Raw genomic sequence first — 19,814 nt, 5'->3', positions numbered from 1 at the left:
GGTGGCTAAATCCTGGTGGCTCCCCGCAAGTGCATGTTGGTCTTTTACCTGTCAAGCTCTCCTTGTTATTTTCAGCCTCTGTCTAGCTTTAGTATGTGCTAGCCTTCATTCTTCTCGTTCATTAATTAGCTTACCTGTCTAAGGGCCTCTTTGGTTCGCAGGATTTGTAAAACATAGGGATAGGAAAGACAGAGAAATAGAGTTGCATTCATCCTCAATCCCGCAGGATTAGTATGAATATTTGATTGTGCTCAAGAAAATCGAATATGCTTTCGAGACCGACTAACAGTCAACAATTAGTCTCCTGAAATTCTTATTTGAACCAGTTACTTTTTTAGCGATGTCCAATAAGTGATTTACACATTGATTAAGAAAAAATTAGTCCGGTCGATTTTGAGTTGAAGTCCCATATAGAAGAAGAAGCAAGCCCATCTAATAAAGTTCATGTTGGCCTGGTCTAATGCAACCGTGTTAGATCACATTACAACTAAAGCTCAAATAATATAGCCCCCTCTTGCCAATGGTATTAAATGGTACAAGTCATATTGTTTGCATAATTATAATAAATATAATACTTGTGGTGGTGTCACCATAAAAATGTAAATATAAAAATAAAGTTTTCTAAGGTAGAATGAATCAGTGGCATTGGCAATAGCCTTAAAGAAGAAAATAAAACCAATAATGACAAAATGTGCACATTATGGGGGAATTTCCAAATAAAAATAAAATTTTCTAAGGAAGAATGAACCGGTGTCATTGGTATTACCCTTAAAGAAGAAGAAAACTAAAACAAACAATGATAAAATTTACAAATTTGGGGTGTGTGATGCTTTTTATAATATACAATTTTAAGCATACAATAGTGCAAATTTCAAAAAAAAGATTTCTAAGAATAAATTACCTGGGAAAAAATAGCTTGAAGAAACTTAGTTGGCAAGGTTTTATGTCATCCAAAATTCATGAAATATTATGGGGCCTTCCGCGCATATACACGAAGCTCCCACATAAGTTTCTGGATTTCTCAAGGACATTTAACTTACACTATAAATGTAGTGTATTTAGAAATTTTATTCGAGGTTTTAAATTTACCTAAATTTCAACTTGAATTTAAACATGATGGAAAATAACACTCTTCATTACATGTTTCATATTTTTGGGATGTTACATGGCCTGCTTGCTCGCGTCGGCAGCAGGTTTAGAGCGTGGAGAGGGGTTGTCAACGCACAACCTTAACCACTCACCCTCCCCCACGAGTCGCTCAAAGTGAGGATGTACGCTGGGGTCACACAAAGCAGTTTTGATATCGTGTTGAACAAACTACTGACTATGTCGAGCAACCTATATTTTCTGGTAAACCAGTTCAACTACATATCTATCAATTAGTTTAACTTTGAAGTTTAAAAAAACTCAAAAATATTGGATGTTAAGACGGTTATGTTTTACTGCCATGTGAAAATTCAAATTCAAACACATTCGAGATGTGATCTATGAAAAGAAAAACAACATTCAATAGTGCCAAACAGTAACATGACTATTCATCGTTGAACTTGTTTTTCCATAGCTCACATCCTGTAACGTATTTCAACTTGAAATTTTGCATGACAGTAGAACATCATCCTCTTAACATCCTTTTTTTCAAGATTTCTTTGAGTGTTGGTTTCCATGTGATATTCTCATCAGTCGGGAGTGTAAGCTAGTGGAGCCAGCATTGAACTCAAATTTTTCATGTTCATAGGTTTTCCGTAATTAAGATACATAATTGTGCTGCATTTTCACTAGTACATTCTTCTGAGTTTGATTTCTCCCATATGCAACGCGAGTTGCACATGCACAACCAAACATTTATTTTGGAGAACCCACTCCATGCATATATCACTTCAACTCCTTGGCTTTGCCATGCCTTTGGCAGAAAGACTTGACCCTCTCCATGCCATCCTCGAGAAGGCCTGGATCGACTGCAAACGTAATACGGAGCCAGTTCTTCATTCCTAGTCCACTCCCTGTAGTGCATGAGCACGTGTTAAATTTTCAGTTGCAGAATACCACTACTGCTAATTAGTGTAAAATTGAACCAGCCCATGTGTTGTAGAAAGATTATTTTTGGGGATGTGGAGAAGAGCTTTGTTTCTAACAGTTATTTAAAAAAATAGTCATACGATATTTAAACAATGAGATTCAAATAAGAACTGAAGATTCAAAGTTTCATAACATGTTGGAAAAGTTATGGTAAATCAAATTTTGAGCCGATTTTGCCAAGCCATTTAGGAGTTTGGACTATTTTTCAAAGTTTAGAAAAAAATGAAGTGGAATGAAAAAACGTGTAAAAATTGAAGACATTATAGTAAATATAATTATTTTTCTTAGTATTTGGAAAATTTGGAGCTCCTTTTGTCCAGCCATTTAGGTGTTTTTTTATAGTTTGGCCAAATTTCAAGTGAAAATTCAAAGTTATTAGAAGAAAAGGAGGTAAATAGATTGGTAAATAAGGAGGCTCAGTTCGAGCAAAAGCCGAGTCACTGTCGATTGAGTTAGCTGCTGAATTGTCGCCGTTACATTTTTCTTCTAGTCATTACCCCTAGATTCTGAATTACTCCTCATATATTTGTTTACAGAACCGCTAGTGATGTGCTTTGGATGCAATTTGCTCAATATAGCTACACGAAACGTGGAAAACATTGAACATATATGTTGATAGTTTAAGCATGAAGATATAAAAGAGGAAATGCAAAAGAAACTTATTAGCTTGCAACAGCTGCAAAAGACAAGAGAGATCGAGAGTTGTTGTACGTTCATTTAACTTCTCTGTGATCGATCGATGCATTAATCTACTAGTCCAATTATAATTTGATTCGTACGGCGACAGAGCAACGAATGCTGGTGGAGGCAAAAACAATTAGATACTATGGATTTCTGCTTCTGATTTGGTTTTTAGTAAGGTTGCTTGGATCAATGCCGACAATGAAAGCTATGTGATCAACAGCAAACCCGACAACAACAATACTATACACGCTATAATTAGCAGTCCAAAATAAGCCGAATCCATGATTGATTTGATTGATAATGTAGTACTACGGTACCTGGGCAAATGACGACGGACTCCTCGCGGGCGACCTTGGTGCAGAAGTCGACGTCGTCGGCGATGCCGTCCAAGCAGGAGAGGTCCAGCTTCACCATGACGAACATGGACCCCTCCGGCTTGTGAGGGCAGGTGATGCACTCGATGCCCTCCACCTTCCGGTAGCATATCTCCGCCGCCTCCCTCATCACCTCCATGGCCTTCTCGAAGAAGGCCTTGTCCGTGTTGGCGAGGATCTGCGGCAGAGCTCCCTGCACGAACGTCACGGCGTCCACCGAGATGGCGCAGTAGCTCATGATCGACTGTAGAACCTGAAAAAAATTATCAGGAGGTTGTCTGTCAGGTGCCCTCGTGAGCACATTTTGGAAGTTGGTTGGGGTAAAGAAGGACGAAGGTACGTACGTTCTTGTCCCTGAGGACCCCCTTGGGATCGGTGGCTGCGATCCACCCAAGTCGCCAGCCGGGCACCATCCACCGCTTGGAGATGCCGCCGATGGTCACCACCGGAGCTATCTCCCCCAACACGCCCATCGGCACGAACGGCTTGCTCCCGAACGCGCAGTGGTCGTACACTTCGTCGCTGATCACCATGATCCCGAGCTTCCTCGCCGTCTCTGCAATCTGTGAAATGTCTCCGTATTAATTAATCAGAGGAAGAAGATGTAGCTAGACGTGTACGTAGATAGATGCTGGATACCTTGGCCAAGTGGTCGTACGAGTAGACGCACCCGCAGGGGTTGTTGGGATTGACGATGACCATGGCCACGGTGTTCTCGTCGGCGAGGGCCTCCACGCCGTCGAGGTCCACCTCCCACTCCTTCTCCGGCAGGAGGTCGAAGCGCCGGAACTCGAGGCCGCACAGCGCGGCGCGCGCCTCATACATCGGGTACCCCGGCCTCGGCACCAGCACGTTGGCGCCCGGCGAGGCCAGCACGGCCATCATGATCTCGATGGCGTGGTTGCAGCCGGCGGTGAGGAACACGTCGCCCGTCGAGAGCTCGTAGGGGAGCTCGCGGGACAGGTACGCGGCGACGGCGCTGCAGCAGCACATAGTATCTACGCGTTTACTACTGGTGCGTGCGGTGGTGCTCTGCTGATTGAAACAGAGAAGAAACTGAGGCTGCTGCAGCGGTACCTGCGGGCGTCGGGCACGCCGCCGGCGCTGGAGTATCTGTTGTGCTTGCCGGAGAGGACGGCGGCGGAGACGGCTTCCTCGGCGGCGGCCGCGGTGCGGAAGCACGCGAACGCGGAGGGGTCGCCGTGGCCGAGCGGCGCGACGGGCCGCAGGTCGCTCCTGTCGACGCAGTCAAAGACGCGGGTGACGAGGGCGCGGAGGCTCTGCCGGCCACTCGCCTGGACCGCCGGGTTCGCCGCCCCGAAGCGCCATTTCGCGTCGCCGCCGTTCTCCATGGGCGGCTGGTGACGGGGAGCGAGCGATGTGTCGTGCCGTGTGCGCGTTCGGCTAGGGAACGCGAGGTCGTCGTCGGTTCGCTTCTTTCCCACGATGGGTTGGGTCGACTGTCTGATTGGCATCGACGACAGCCTTTTTTTTGTATCCAATTTGGCACGAGGCACGTCAAGCCGTCAATCATTGATCCCGCTGTCGATGCTCGGAGCTCTCGTCCGACAAGTTGATTCACAATATTTGTTTGATTGAATGATGAAATCGTACCGACTTCCTCCGTTACTGTTTAATTTAAACTACCAAAACGTTACAAAGTACTAAGAAAAGTAAGAAGAGTACAAGGCCAGTGATTTAGAGCATCTACAATCGCAATTGGCTAATCCAGATCCCTGACGTACCTAGACGCGTCCACGGTCACTGACTAGACATGCCTTAAATATAGCCGTTTGTAACCACAATCTCTATTTTTAAAACATCAAATACATGCAAACATATGCATGTCGATCATCTTGCCCAAACATAGTTCTGTTCACACAAATACAAATAATCCAAACATAGTTCAAACATAAAATTGTTCATAGTGCATGATTGATAAATTGTAGGCAATGTGTTTTAGTATGGACCTACATATGCTTAACAAGATCATTTAGAAGTGGCATATGCACATGTTGATCTCGTAGTTGTCGATGCATCTACAGAAAGTTGACAATGCACTCCGTCTCTTGTTTCGGGAGGCAGGCACGAGTTCCGGCCTTCTCAAAATTATGCGTGCGCGTTGGTCCTTCACCCTCATCCTTGACAATCATGTTGTGCAAGATTACACAACAAGTCATGAGCTGCCAAAGTGTCTCCGGTTCTCACATCATCGCATCTCCACGTACAATAACCCAACGAGCTTAGAGCACTCCAAATACCCTTTCCACATCTTTCCTAACTGCCTCTTGCATTGTTGAAAAGCGGTTTTGTTTGTTGCCTTGGGGATCAGCTATGGTTTTCACAAACATCGCCCACTGAGAATAGATACCATCGGTAAGGTTGTACCCCATGGTGTAGTTGTGTCTGTTGATGGTGTAGTTGCATGGTGGAGCTTCCCCATCACAGTCTCTTGAACAAAGGAGATCGTTGGATCACATTGATGTCATTGCACCAATCTGGCGTGCAAAAGAAAGAATGTCAAATCCACAAGTCCTTTGATGCAACAAACTGATTCACACCACGAGCCCCCGCGTCGCTCCCGTGCGAGCGGCTCGGGCGGAAAAAAGCAACCCTAGCTCCCCGCCGCAAAATCCACCCTCTCCTCTCCGCCGCCGCCGGAGGAAGCTGCAGGGCGAAGCCTCTGCGGCCGACGGTGGTGGCGGAGACCTTGCTCGCGTCGTGGGAAGGCCTCGGGCACGGTAGAGCCCTCCCTTGGTGACCGCGGCGGTGTTCTCGTGTGGGTCTCGGATCTGGCATAGCCAGCTCCGGCGACGTGCATCTCGTCCGTGTCGTGGCTGGGCCGCTCGAGCGCGACGTTGGGGTGGTGGAGCGGCGCAGCGGATGACCCGGGTTCGATCTGGGACTGCCCTATTGCGGCCTTGGTCTGCGCGGCGACGGCGGCCGCTGCGGCCGCTAGGGCGGCGTGGTGGTCGGGCCTGGGCGTGGTGCTGCTGCCGCGCCGGGTGCTCGCGGAGGAGGATGGGGTTGGCTCTTCTTCGGTCTGCTCGGCGGCCGGCGGCGTCATCCCGGTGTCCAGGGGAGCAGGTCCGGTGGGTGGCTCCTCCGGCGGCGTCTCCTGGCCTGGCGTGGAGCGGATCCGGCGGTCAGGGACCGGCTCGTGTGGCGGCGCGCGGGGCCCCTGGCTCGGCCCTCAGATCTGGCCGACCTCGATGGGCGGGGTGGCAGCCCCCCGGTCCTCTGCTCGCAGGCTTACGGCTGCGGTGCGGTGGTGCTGCTCGACTTCGTCGGCGGCAAGGTGCGGTGCTCCTGAGGCGGTGGTGCTGCTCAATAGCGGCTGAGCAGGATCTGGTCTGCAGTGGTCCGGATTTGGTCACGTGCGGCGGCGGGCTGCAGTGACCCTTGCTCTGTGGTGGTGCAGGGAGCAGCGATTCGTAGTCTACCGGTGCTCCTCGGAGGTGGTCTGCTCACTTGGGCGAAAGCCACAGCTCCTGCCGGAGCCGGCGATGGTGACGCCCACGGGTGCCGCTTACCTCCTTGGAGGCATCACTGTCATAGTGACTTCCCCTTCGAGGCTCCTGGGGAAACCCATGTTCCTGGTCCGTCCGGAACGGCCGATGGCGGCGCTATTCGCGACGCATTCCTTCCTGAAGGCATCAGCTTGGTGGATTGTGTGGTGGCTGCTCACTGTGGGTTGGTCGGTGGTGGTGGCGAGGCCGGCTTCTGCTGGTGTGCTCGGAGAAGCGATCCGGGTGTAGACTCGGCTCCTTGATGCCCTTCGGCTTCGCCGGCGGTGCCAGTGTTGTGATGTAGACTTGGCAGCGTGTGACTCTTCGTCCGGTGTGGACTCGGTCGCTCGTTGCCCTTCGGCTGCACCAATAGCCTTGAGGCATCATGGATGGTCTCGGTTGATTGGAGCTCTTCGTCTACGGTGGTGGTGTTCTCATGCGGCTCTGGTAATGGTTGCTCAGGACCCTCTCATGGTTACCGTTGTGTTGCAGCGAGCTTGGTGCTCTTGGTGTTGTCTCGACTCATCTTTGCTCAAGGATGGCGCAAGATGCCTCTCAAACTGCTATTCGTTCCGTTCTTTCTATGGCGGAGCCCCAGTCAAGGTTCGTGTCAGGGATGACACTCGTTGGCTGTGGATGCTCCTGAGTTGTGCCATGGGGCCGGTTTGCCCGCCGATGCGTTCGGCTATTTGCAAAGTCCTCGTATTGTGATCTCTCGACGACACCCCACATCTACTTGTGTCCCTCATGGTGTTGGTCTTATGTCTGCTAGCTTGGTCGTGCCTTGTTTGGTTTTCGGCCCGGTTTCCCTTATAAACGGGGTCAATTTGTTTAAGGTTTTCGATCTGGTTTTCCTTATAAACTGGATCACCACTCTGGCATTTTGGCCAATTTGAGTAATATATTCAGGTGGGGAAACTCCCCCCCCCCCCCCGGTGATTCTAAAAAAAACAAGTCCTTTGATGCCACTGCTTCAAATATGATGGTGGCTTCTTTGACGTGACCTTGGTATTGCCCACACAAACCTTTTGGGAAGTTCTTCCATTGCCAGTGCATGCAATCAGCTGAACCTTACATGCCTGAGAATCCTCTTGATGCTCCAATTGACAACAATTTTTCTGTGTCCTCCATAGTTGGATCTCTCAGGTATTCTGCTTCAAACACCTTCAACACGGTGCGTGTAAATTGCACCTTGGTCGCCAAGACCATGCTCCCTCCCATCCTGATTTTAATTATCAATTGCATCTGCGACCTTCCCACAAGCAAGCATCCTGAAAGCAACCATGCATTTCTGCAGAGGAGAGAAATAAAGTTGTGCACAACAATCCTTCCTCAGCTTGAAGTTTTTATCAACCTTCTCCATGACAACCATTATACCCAAGAACAAATTTCTGCTCATTTAGCAGCGACCTCGAAAGAAATTATCAGGGAATGTTGGGTCCGCCGTGAAGTAGTCTGTGTACAAAAGCCTTGCACCCGCAATCCTATCCTGGGGAATAGCTCCCCGCCCCTTTATGGAACCGTTGAAGTTTAGGACGTGCTCCTCTTCCTTCTCCCACTCCTCTTGGATTCTCATCATCATTATCATCATCATCCTCATTTCAGCATCCTCATCGTCCAAATCCGATGAGGCGATGAACTCATTGAATATGAATTCATGAAGGTCAGGGTTCCCATAGCCATCATTCCACGACGAATCCATCGGTTACATAGAAATAATGACCGAAAGAATAAAAATCTGGCTTCGACATTTCATCGAACACGTACAGTACAAGGTGTACATATTTGGGGGGGGGTATCGGGGCAGCGTCCGATGGCGGCTACCTTGTCTGGTTGCGGCCTGGTTGGCGGCGGAACTCTGGTGGCGGCTGTGCGGACGACGGCCAACAGAGAAGAGGGGAGGGTTGGTCGGGCAAGGAGGAGGATGGATATGGGCGAATTGGCACGGACCCTAGCGGTTAGTCCGAGTGGCGGGCGTATTCAGGCCTCCCATATCCGCCCTAGATATGGGCCGGGTATGTGGAGTGCCGGTCAGCCCAGGCGTTTGGGCAGGATATGTGGCATCCGGTTGGGTGGTATTTTTTTGTCCGAACGGTGACCGGGCAGCCTGCCCGGGCGTTTGGGGCGGGTATAGGGGGTACGATTATAGATGCTCTTATGTAGTTTACTAGCAAACATGCCCGTGCGTAGCAACCGGAGAAAAAACATCACCCCTCATACACACACTCGACGAAATCAGCAAATCCATTGCAATCATTCATGATGCCAGATAATAAACACATGATAAGTGGTGTTGCAAAAAACATAAATGTGAGATTATTTTTTAGTGTACTCAGGGGGTGTTTGGTTTAGGGACTTTTTAGTCCCAGAGACTAGAAAAAGTCCCTAAAAAGTCTCTAGGAACCAAACGGGAGGGACTTTTTCTACAGGGACTAGAAAAAGACTCTACTAGAGAGTCTTTTTTGATTAGTCCCTGGGACTAGAAAAAGTCCTAGGACTTCTGAACCAAACATCCCCTCAATGTGTTTCCAAAATTCTTTATGGGCGGGATTTCAAACAATATGGAAATCAACGTTAGCCACATGTTTACATAAACATCATATCAGCAGTTTAGTGTACATCATTGTATATGGGTTGATTATTATGCATTATGCAAAATAGAGACGATGATTATGTACATATTGTAACATTTAGCATATGGTAGCCACTACTGGAATTAGCTTATTTATCGTCTGCCTGTTCTTTGCCGTCCGCTGGCGGACGGCAAAGAAGGTCTTTGCCATCCGCTTACAGAAAACGGACGGCAAAGAACAGGCTGATGGCAAAGACCTTCTTTGCCATCAGCCTGTTCTTTGCCGTCCGCTGGCTGACGGCAAAGAGACAGCTGGCCACACTAAACGAGCTAATTGGAAAAAACTTAACGGCCCCCCTCTTTGCCGTCTGCTAGCAGACGGCAAAGAGGAAACAAAGCGAACGACAAAGGGTGGGTGGACGACAAAGATGTGACCTAACTAACGGCTGAGCCCCACCCCGCCCCTTCTCTCTGTTTCTCTCCCTCTCTCCTCCCCGACGACCACAGCAGCCCCCGCCGCCCCCACTACCCGCCGCCGCCCCCGCCGCCTGCCAAACACCCCCTCGGCCGTTAGTTAGGTCACATCTTTGCCGTCCGCCCACCCTTTGTCGTCCGCTTTGTTTCCTCTTTGCCGTCGGCAAAGAGGGGGGCCGTTAAGTTTTTTCCAATTAGCTCGTTTAGTGGGGCCAGCTCTCTCTTTGCCGCCAGCCAGCGGACGTCAAAGAATCTTTGCCGTCCGTTTTCTGTAAACGGATGGCAAAGACCTTCTTTGCCGTCCGCCAGCGGATGGCAAAGAACAGGCAGACGGCAAATAAGCTAATTACAGTAGTGTAGCTGGTAGGGATCAATATCCCCTATGGTGCCAATAATATCTTCTTTAAGAGCACTAAACTATCACAACTACTCAATTTAAATGGGGTAGGAAACCAATAATGTAAACGTACAAAGAGTTACACCCAATTACGCGCTGACTAGAATTCTTTCTTTCTAACTAACATCTCGCCCCCGATTTTCATGGGGTGGGACCCTCCTTCCCCTTAATCTCCAATCAAAATCCACCTGCCTGTAAACCCCCCGTAAACTTATGTATGTGTAGCATTACTCGGTAGGAAACATATATAATAGTCATTTCCAAAATACTACATATAAAGAAGGTATTAATTAAAGGTTCCACCATAAATGCAATTTTAGATATGATTAACATGCAATATAATAGCATATTTAGAATCCAAATATTTTTCTGATGAATTTCCATATATAACACTTTAGATTTCGAGTTAGCGTTCGAAACAAATGAATATTTTGAAAAGCAATTAAATCTGACCCAAAAAAGAAAAGAGAAAGGTTAAACAGAAAGTTGCTGGGCTGAAATTGCAACATTGTGTAGCCCGTCTGCTAAGAAAGAGGGGAGGACACATATGCTAAGAATTCATAGAGAAAAGAAAAACAAAAACAAAAAAGGGCATAACCTAGGATCAAACCCAGGTCTCCAGGGTGAAATTTTTGTAAAACAAATTGGGAGATTTCTTTTTTCAATTCATGGACATTTTTCAAATCCATGAATCTTTTTGAATTCATGATTTTTTTACGGTCAACCATTGATCGTGTTGGTTCGATGGCACGGCCTATATCTGCACGCACATGGTCGCCAGAACCCCTAACTGACGTAGAAGGTGCCGATTAGGAGGTCCCGCTGAATACTGCAGCCCTCGTAGCATATTAGATACTAAATGCACATTTTACAGGTTCTAACTATAAAAATGCCAACTAAAAAAGCAATGAAAATATCTGGGAAATGTAAAATTTAGTTCTCCTAGTTTAAAAATATTTTGTACATTTAAAAAAATAACCATGTCATTAAAAATTGTTCACGCATTTAAAACTGTCCATGTATTGCAAAACAGTTGTTCGCACAAGTTTTAAAAAAATGTACGTGACATTTTAAAATGTTCAAACTTTTCAAAAACTATGTTCATGAAATTTGGAAAAACTTTCGTCATGTATTTAAAAAATATTCACGTGTCTACAAGAAAGTTACAACGTGTTTTCAGAAAATTATGAATGTGTATTTGGAAAATTGTTCATCATGTATTTTACAAAAAAATTCAAAGTGTATCAGAAAAATCTTCCACATGTATTAAAAAATGATCAATGTTTATTGGAAAATAATTCAATGTGTATTTGAAAAATTGTTTACATGTATTTGAAAAAATATTCATCATGCATTGAAAAATGTTAAATGTTTATAAAAAATATTCAGCATTTACAAAAAATGTTTTAGTAAAAGTTGACATATATTCAATAAGGAAAAGAAAAAGGGGAAATTGTTATAATTGAATAGAAAAATTAAAACGGATTAAGTGTTTCATGAACATGTGCAAACCTTTGTAAAACTGCTCGTGTACGTTGCTCATGGGGTCGGTCCATCTTACCTCTCGCCTATTGCAAGAAGGAACTTTGTCTCAGTGGGAGCTATAAAGCATAATTGGTTTGCTACCAACATTTGGCATTGCCAATATTTGGCAAGCCAACATTTGGCAAAATCAGAAGTTGCCAACATTTGGCAACTTCTTCTGAGATTGGCAATGAAAATTGGCAAGCAACCAATCTCTAGCCAAAATTTGGCAGTTGCCAAAATTTGGCATGCCAATTTTTGACATCAAACCAATTATGCTCATAATCTCGCCAGTAGGCTATCGCCAGAATGGCCGGCTCAATGTTGATTCCTAGGGAGTGGGTTTTAGGAAGCTTTTATGGCCAATTAAGTCTTGTTTAGAAGCTTCCGCCCGGGTTTTTATGTTGGTTTTTATCAATTTTTTATTTTTATTTTTCAGTTTTCTGTGTTTCTTCACCCGTTTATTTTCCTTTTATGACCAATATACATCTATACTTTTTGCAATACACATTCTACATTTTTTGTACACACCAGGAATGTTTGAGATACACATTGAACATTATTCAAATAAATGTTTTGAGTATGCTTTGAATATGTATTAAATATTTTTTTTAAATATACGTTGAACATATTTTTGAATGATACGATATGTTTTTCTAAACTATGTTTATAGTTTTTACATAGTATAAGCATTGTTTCAAATGTCACGTACATATTTGTTAATGCGTCAACAATTTTTATATGTCACGTATATTTTATTAATGGTACAATTTTTTTTGAATTACATGAATTTTTGTTTTACATTGTGTAAGTGTGGTTTTGAAATGGCACGAACATTTTTTGAAACACGTGAAATTTTTTTAAATGTCACGAACATTTTTTTGAGTGATGTCAACATTTGATATAAGTTGCCTGAACAAAAAATTACGCTGCATTAACATTTTTCTAATGCACGGCGAACGTTTTTAAAAATAATAATTAAATGAACTTTTCGAATATATGTATTTAGAATATATCCAAAAATATAAACAAAATTAAGAAAGAGACAAGAAAACGAAGGAATGAAGAAGCAGATAAGAAAAATGAACGAGCATGAAGGATTTGGCCGACCCAATACCAGAGACGGAAGGGTGCCCGATGAGGCAAGACCTCCTTCAGTCTTGCGCAAAGGGAGACAAAGCCATTCCCCTCGGTCTCGCAGTAGGCGGGATATAGCTCTCGCGCACCTGCACCCTTCACACTTCCTCCATTCCAATGAGTAAGGCATACATGCTTCTCAAAATTCAACTTTGACCATAGATTAGACCAACCAAATACGAGTTATTTTTTATTAAATTATCGTTGAATTCGTGTTGAAAATATATATATTATTGATCTAATTTACGGTCAAAGTTAGATTTTTAAAAAGCGTGTGCGACTTATTCATTGGAATGAAGGGAGTACACATGAGACAATGGGAAGTTCCATCACCTATGAACCAGCCTATCAGAGAACAGAAATCAAATGAAAAAGCATACATGCACATTCATAATAAACATGCTGAGTACTTCAGCCCTAGTATCATATTAGATAAATTTGTCTAATATCCATTGGACTCTGCAGTGTAGTCATTCAACAGAGAACAGGGGCTAGCACAGAAGCAATGTAGTACTCCCTTCGTTCCTAAATAGAAGTCTTTTTTAGAGATTTCAATATGAACTACATACAGATGTATATAAACATATTTAAGAGTGTAGATTCATTAATTTTGCTTCATATGTAGTCCATATTGGAATATTTAAAACACCTATATTTACGGAAGGAGTATGACAAAACTGCTTTCGTTATGGACTTCACTCGAACACAAAACCAATAGAAGCCAAATCTTCATCTACTAACAGATACTCCAATTTTCTGACGATGTTCACCATCCAATTTTCTTTTCTTAATAGAAAGAAAGACGAGGCTTAATCATGCAACATGCTTCACCCTACTCCTCGGCTTCAACCAGTATCTTCATGCTGGCCACGTAGCACATGGACGATATCCCTGAAAAACGCACAGGCATGTGCTGCGATTTGGGCAATCAGGGGCTGATTTAGTGCTCATTGAGGCAAGTTTCTCCAAAATCCGTATCTCAGACAGATTTTTTTTATAAAACAGTGAGTCGACAACAGCTGGATGGGTGCCACACACTGTTCCGTACTATCATAGGAAAGGTGGTGGTGGGCTGGGTTAGGAGGAGAGGCGAGTATAAGCCTTGCGGGCTGGTTTGCTGCCCAATTGTGTTGGCTGCTGGCCCATGAGAGGAGAGAGAGAGAGAGAGAGAGAGAGTTTTATTTGTTTAGCCATTTTTACTATTCTGTTTAATAATTGTTTGCTCCTGATTTATATTTAATTGATGGTCCAATCTTAGTCCAAGTTATTTCAATTTTTTGTGTAGCCTCACTGTATTAAAACAAAGCAACAAAAATAATTTATTATTTTGTATTGCACTATAGCTTATTTGGATAACAAAAATAAATTGTAGTTTATTTGGATATAAACCCAATTTCATTATTATTTGGGGTTGAACTATAAGTGTGTGGTATATTGATCCAAAAATCATGGGGTAATTTTGGTTGCTTCCCGATAATATTGCAAATATAGATCTAGGTTTTCAAGAGATTCCACTGAGTGACAGTCCCTCAATTTAAATAGATAAAAAAATCTATGCATTTTATTGAAAGTGGATTTTAATTAGGATTTGATGATTTAAACCATTTCAACCCATGTACTATTTTGGGGTGAGTCCATATACACATAGGACAACTTGGGTACATTGAAGATGTGTTAGGGTTTTAGCCCTTCTAAAAGATGGGGGTTGGAATTATCCTCATTTTCAAATTAAAATTAATTAAACATGATCTTATGAGATGGTTATGATGCACAATCAATTCCTAAATAATATTATTAATCTGCAGTTGTTACACTAATATAGTTTGATGAAATTTTTCTCTTGATATGAAATTTTCGGGTACCTTCGATAGCTATTGAGTTGTGTTATATCTTGTGAAGCTTACCAAATAACAAAACACTTAAAAAAAGTGAGTTGATTTATTTAGGATGAAAAAGGGAGTTGCTTAGCAGTACTGATTCTGCAGTGTCTTTCCATTTTTGTTGGCTTTCTACACTGGACGGGCAAAATCCAGAAGGGAATCACATAGTTGAAGAAGGTTGACAATAATGGATCATTATTGTTGAGCATGTCTACGTAAATGCTAAAGAGATTTCATATGAACAAATGTGTATATATCTTAGCTGCACTTGTGCGGGGTGATAGAAGACATTTTTACCAGATGTTTTACCTTTTGCCTGCAGAGGTATAACGGCAGAGCAACGGCAATTGCAAATTGGCGACAAAACAAGCTTGTAAGAGGTAGAAGAGCAATGTTGGTTTGTTAGATTGCAAATGAGCAATAGCCGAGATTATCGATCGTAAATAAGCAATTTACTTTTTTTTTATTCTGGTGCATGCCTGCTATAGAGAAAGAGAGATTTAGTACTCCCTCTGTAAACTAATATTAGAGCGTTTAGATCATTATTTTAGTATTCTAAACACTCTTATATTAGTTTACGGAGGGAGTAGTAATGTTTAGAGAGTCCTACTACAGATACGATAATTTTCGTGCGATGCATACAACACTAAATCACAACTAACAATTGTGTGATGCTAGCTTTGCTACAGGGCTGCACATACTAACATACAAGAATCATACCTAACAAATTTATTAAGTTGAAGCAATACAATACTAGATTTGTAACCATCTCTAGTTGAAGCAATGCAATGCTCGAGTTTACATTATTTATAAAAATATTGTTAACAAATTTATTTTTATTTTGATGTTTATTGCAATTTTTTTACAATATGTAATGATAAGTGATTGCTTCCTTGAGGATCACAAGCTGAATTACCCCTTTAAACCCTTTCTGAAGTACCTTCAGACTCCTTTAAGATGTGTTCTATTTATGGGAACATGAAGTCTACTTCCATATGATAAGTCTCTTGTGATTTTGAAAATGCCAAACGGAGACCGAGCTCCATGAGGCCTTTATTTTAAAATTTTAAAATTCAAACTTTTCAGTTTAAAAAAATGCTGAAAATAAATACACACATACCTAGATACATAATGTAAGTGTGTGCAAATTTCCAGGTCGAAATGCATTAAAATGTGAGCTACACAAAAAGACAAATCTGAGGCTTTTTAGCATATGTACTGTCATCTTTAAAGTCCATGATTTTTTTTGTGCAGTACGCAATTCAAGGTATTTCATCCTGAAAATTTTCACACATACACTCTACATGCTTGCATACATGTGTATTTTTTTCAGAATTTTTTAAGACTGAAATTTTTTAGTTTTGAATTTTTCAAAATAAAGGGCTCCATGGAGCTCAGTCTCCAAATGCCCTACTCCTTGTGACTGTGCTCACTATTGTGTACTGTGAAAACTGCTGGACTTCACGAGCCTGTTCTATGCCTGACTGCAATGTTTATACTATATGTTAAAAATTCATGATTAGGGCTGCTAGGAGTCCTACCAAGTACCGAACTCAATCAACTGGGTCAATTATAGAACTCAGTTTCTTATAAGAAACAGTTCCCAACAAGCCAACCATGAGAACAGCTTGGTACCAAGGTATCTTATACTCCTACTTATAATGGTTATCTAAAAATCTCTTGGCATCTCATCCTATTATACTAGTAGTATATAGGAGCGAGGTATCACACTGTGAACATGTCTTGGCGGCTTGGCCTTCTTTATAAGCTATTAAATTTTGGTCCTAATCGCCTTGTTGCGCCATGGGCACAACAGGAAATCCGGTGAAGATAAGACAGAGGGAAGTTCCATCACCTAGGTTTTAGCTCGGTAATTTCAGCCCGCACGATCTATATGAACCTAGCTTATCAGAAAACAAAAACATAAATCAAATGAAAACATACAAGCACATTCACACATAAACAGACGCTGAGTACTGCAGCCCTAGTAGTAGCATATTAGACACTAAATTTATCTAATATCCAATGAACTCTTCTTAACGACTGACTGTATCTCCCACAGCAACAGCCAACAGGCTTCACTGTCTCTACTCCTGGGCTTCAACTTCAACCAGTATCTTCAAGCAGGCCACGCAGCAGGGGCAAGGGCATGTGCGGCGATTTGGGCAAGCAGGGGACCTCTGCCCGTCTGCCGAACCTCAACTCCATTCCATGTAAAAATGGATCGTGCGTCGATCGATAATCGGGCGGAGGCCCGCCGAACACTGCTGACAAGGTCTGGCCGCGGGAGGCAAAGGATGATCGGATCATGCCCGGCCTATGCACGTAGCAAGACCCAACAAACGGTGTAAACAATTAAATTCATGTCTACGCATGCATGAATCTTGGTTTGATTGAAGTTAGGCAGAGGTAAAAAGCTAGCACCCAACTGTGTCATCGAATTAATGGCGGTAGTACAAATTCTTTAAAGTTTAAACTATCATATCTGTCAGTCAGTGAGCTGAGCAGGCCATTCCCCCTGCCCGCGGTTATATAAGCAGGCACCTTCCCATGGCATCCTTCCCGCCACAAACCAAGAAAAACCCGAACACGCCCACTGCCACCACACCACGGCCTGCCGTCTTCAACTCCGGAAGCCGACGATGGCGCACACACGCATCACGGCGGCGGTCGCCGTTGCATTCGCCGTCCTCGCGGTCGCCGCGGCCGCGTCCACGGGCGCCACCGCCGCCGGCAGGGGGAAGCAGCAGCAGCGCGCTCCAGGCCCCGCTTCCGGCAGCATCGTGTACATCGTGATGGTGAAGCCCCCGGCCGTCGCCGCCGATAGCGCGGCCTACCATATGGGCATCCTCATCGCCGCGGTCGGCAGGTATGTCCAGAGCATTTTGGTTTCTTTCCCATCATTGGCGTCGAATGGAGTAGAGATTTGACGCCATCCTGCCCTTCCTTTGTTCGGGTTGAATCTCCAAGCGAGGACAAGGCCAATGCGGCGTTGGTCTACAGCTACAAGAACGCCATCAGCGGGTTCGCGGCGAGGCTCACCCCCGCGCAGGTCGCCGTGCTCAGGAGTGAGTTCCCCTCTTTCTCCTCTCCTCTGCTTTGCTCTGCTCTCACAGTCAACTGAATTCCTTTACTTAGCAAGCAGTAAAACTACAGTTACAAGAGATTTCTTTAATTGCATGATGCTCTCACAGTCAACTAAAGCAAACCCATGGTATATACGAATTCTTTAAGATCAAGTGGGTAATTTTAGTCAGACATGTTGCCCATACCGAGGTCAATGCAAGACCTACTCACACCACATCACATGGTTAATATGCTAATTTTTCCCCATGACCAAGAAAGGTGTACAACATCAGCAAGGACCGACATTATAAATGTATACTGTATAGTACAGCCCTGCAAATAATCTTAGCACACTTTCGGTATATATTTTTGCCTTTACCGAGAAGACAATTAGCTGCTTCACTTTCGGTGTCCAACTCCTGATATCCAAGTGAAGTAAACTTTTGCCGTCCAGGTCGGTCGTTAAATTAACAAATCCAGTTTAGCTACATGCTAACATTATCACCTCCTCTTTCCATTGGTGCATGTGCTTGTTAGTGCCTTAAAAAGGCCACACGATTATTATTTTTTGACCCTTCTTTAATTTCTCTCCACCTTTTCCAGAGAACCCTAACGTCATCCGGGCGCAGCCTGATGTCAAGTACTCCCTTCACGACGACCACAACAACAACAACAACCTCAACTGAGCAAGAGCTCCTGTCCAGTTATTAAGAGTTGTTGCACAATATGGAACAAGAAGCCCCCGAGAAGAATCTTGTGTTGATCTTTCTCTGCATACTTCAAAATTACACACATATATAGAGTGTAGCGTTGCAAGAAGTTTATAGTGTAATTTGTTTAGAATTGTTGCACCTTGTATAACTCTGTCTGCGTATATACTGATGGGCAAAGATGTCTGGTTTGCTACCATATTATATTCCTATTTTCTCTAAACTCTGAAGGAGTTGCGCACTGGGTTAGGTTGGGGTTGTCCAGCGTGCGGGTCATAAACTGTAATGCAAAGGTTCAAAGTGAGAGTTCTCTTAAGAGGATGATAACATATACAAGAAACTAACCTACCGGTTGCACTTAGCTTCTATGCAACGAAACTAGACAAAAAGGTGCGAAGGCATCATTCACAACTAAGTCTGGGTATTCTCTCCTGGAGAAAAACATTGCTGGGTGTGATTACAGATGGATCTGGAATGCCAGAATTCCGTTGAAAATTCAGATATTTTTATGGCAATTATTTCAGAATGCTATCTTGACTAGGGATGTGATGAAACATCGGGGATGGAAAGGGAATCCTAAGTGCTCTTTTTGTGGGGGTCGTGAGACCTCGCAGCACTTGTTTTCTACATGCCCAGTTGCTAGGGTAACTTGGAGAACAATTGCATGCATGTTTGGCACTGAGTTGTGTCCTGACAATATTTGGCAAGCTTATGTGTGGTGCTTTACTTTTTTTTCCTGGAGGAGAAGAGTTTTACACCGCGGGGGTTGCGGCTGTGTGTTGGGCGATATGGACTTGTCGTAATAGAGCTACTTTCGAATTCGAACCTCTTAAAAATTCGTTTGAATGCATCTTTTCTGCTTGTGCTTTACTTTGTTACTGGGCAGGGCTAGTGAAGCAAGAGGACGCTGCAAGCATGAAGGATGGGGCAAAGATGCTGAAGGAGAACGCATCGATGATGATGAGAATCTGTGCGGCAAGCCAGGAGGGAGTGGCGCGCTGAGGCATGCACTTGGTGGTGATTCGTGCTGTTTTAGGTGCCCTGAACTATCTTGGTTCTGTTAATTCCTCCCCCGCGTGGGACTGGCCTTTTGTTGCTCATGTATGAGTGGTTTGGTAGTAGCAGGGGTGTTGGCCTGGACTTAGATATTGAGATATGGTGTCGTCGGGTTTTCGTCCCACGGTGGGTAATCTCGATGGCGAGTGCTCACAGTGGGTTTCCCTTTTCTTCCTTCTCTTTGGACTGTTGTATTTCCGTTATGTCGCAGTAATGGAAAGGGGTTATGCCCGGTTAAAAAAATCATAAATAAAAGAGTTCACCCAAAAAAAATATAACAGTAATTGGATTCATGCCACTACAACCTTCGCAAATTAAAAAAATGCCACTACAAAAAATCCAAGTTGGAAATATG

The 19,814-nt window shown here is 43.9% G+C and overlaps 2 protein-coding genes across 3 annotated transcripts; one reads left to right on the top strand and one right to left on the bottom strand.

The window, feature by feature from the left end:
- Positions 1-1,708: 1,708 nt before the first annotated feature.
- Positions 1,709-4,604, bottom strand: LOC109785695 (nicotianamine aminotransferase 1). Of its 2 annotated transcripts, none has more exons than XM_040392910.3 (5): positions 4,212-4,604; positions 3,774-4,113; positions 3,479-3,697; positions 3,078-3,378; positions 1,709-2,000 (listed from the first exon to the last, which is right to left on the bottom strand). In XM_040392910.3, the coding sequence occupies exons 1-5, from the start codon at positions 4,484-4,486 to the stop codon at positions 1,873-1,875; spliced, it is 1,263 nt and encodes a 420-aa protein (XP_040248844.1). In that variant the 5' UTR covers positions 4,487-4,604; the 3' UTR covers positions 1,709-1,872. The 2 variants fall into 2 exon arrangements, with proteins under 2 accessions (XP_040248844.1, XP_020199883.1); XM_020344294.4 differs by having other exon boundaries at positions 3,078-3,387; positions 4,212-4,603.
- Positions 4,605-15,094: 10,490 nt separating this feature from the next.
- Positions 15,095-18,828, top strand: LOC109785694 (subtilisin-like protease SBT1.4). Its single transcript, XM_020344293.4, has 3 exons — positions 15,095-17,496; positions 17,598-17,695; positions 18,297-18,828. The coding sequence occupies exons 1-3, from the start codon at positions 17,270-17,272 to the stop codon at positions 18,377-18,379; spliced, it is 408 nt and encodes a 135-aa protein (XP_020199882.1). The 5' UTR covers positions 15,095-17,269; the 3' UTR covers positions 18,380-18,828.
- The last annotated feature ends 986 nt before the right edge of the window (positions 18,829-19,814 follow it).

This window comes from Aegilops tauschii, chromosome 6 (genome assembly GCF_002575655.3).
Source record: "Aegilops tauschii subsp. strangulata cultivar AL8/78 chromosome 6, Aet v6.0, whole genome shotgun sequence".
Taxonomy (NCBI): domain Eukaryota; kingdom Viridiplantae; phylum Streptophyta; class Magnoliopsida; order Poales; family Poaceae; genus Aegilops; species Aegilops tauschii.
The sequence above is the reverse complement of the archived record's forward strand: the minus strand, read 5'-3'. Positions and strand labels throughout refer to the sequence as shown.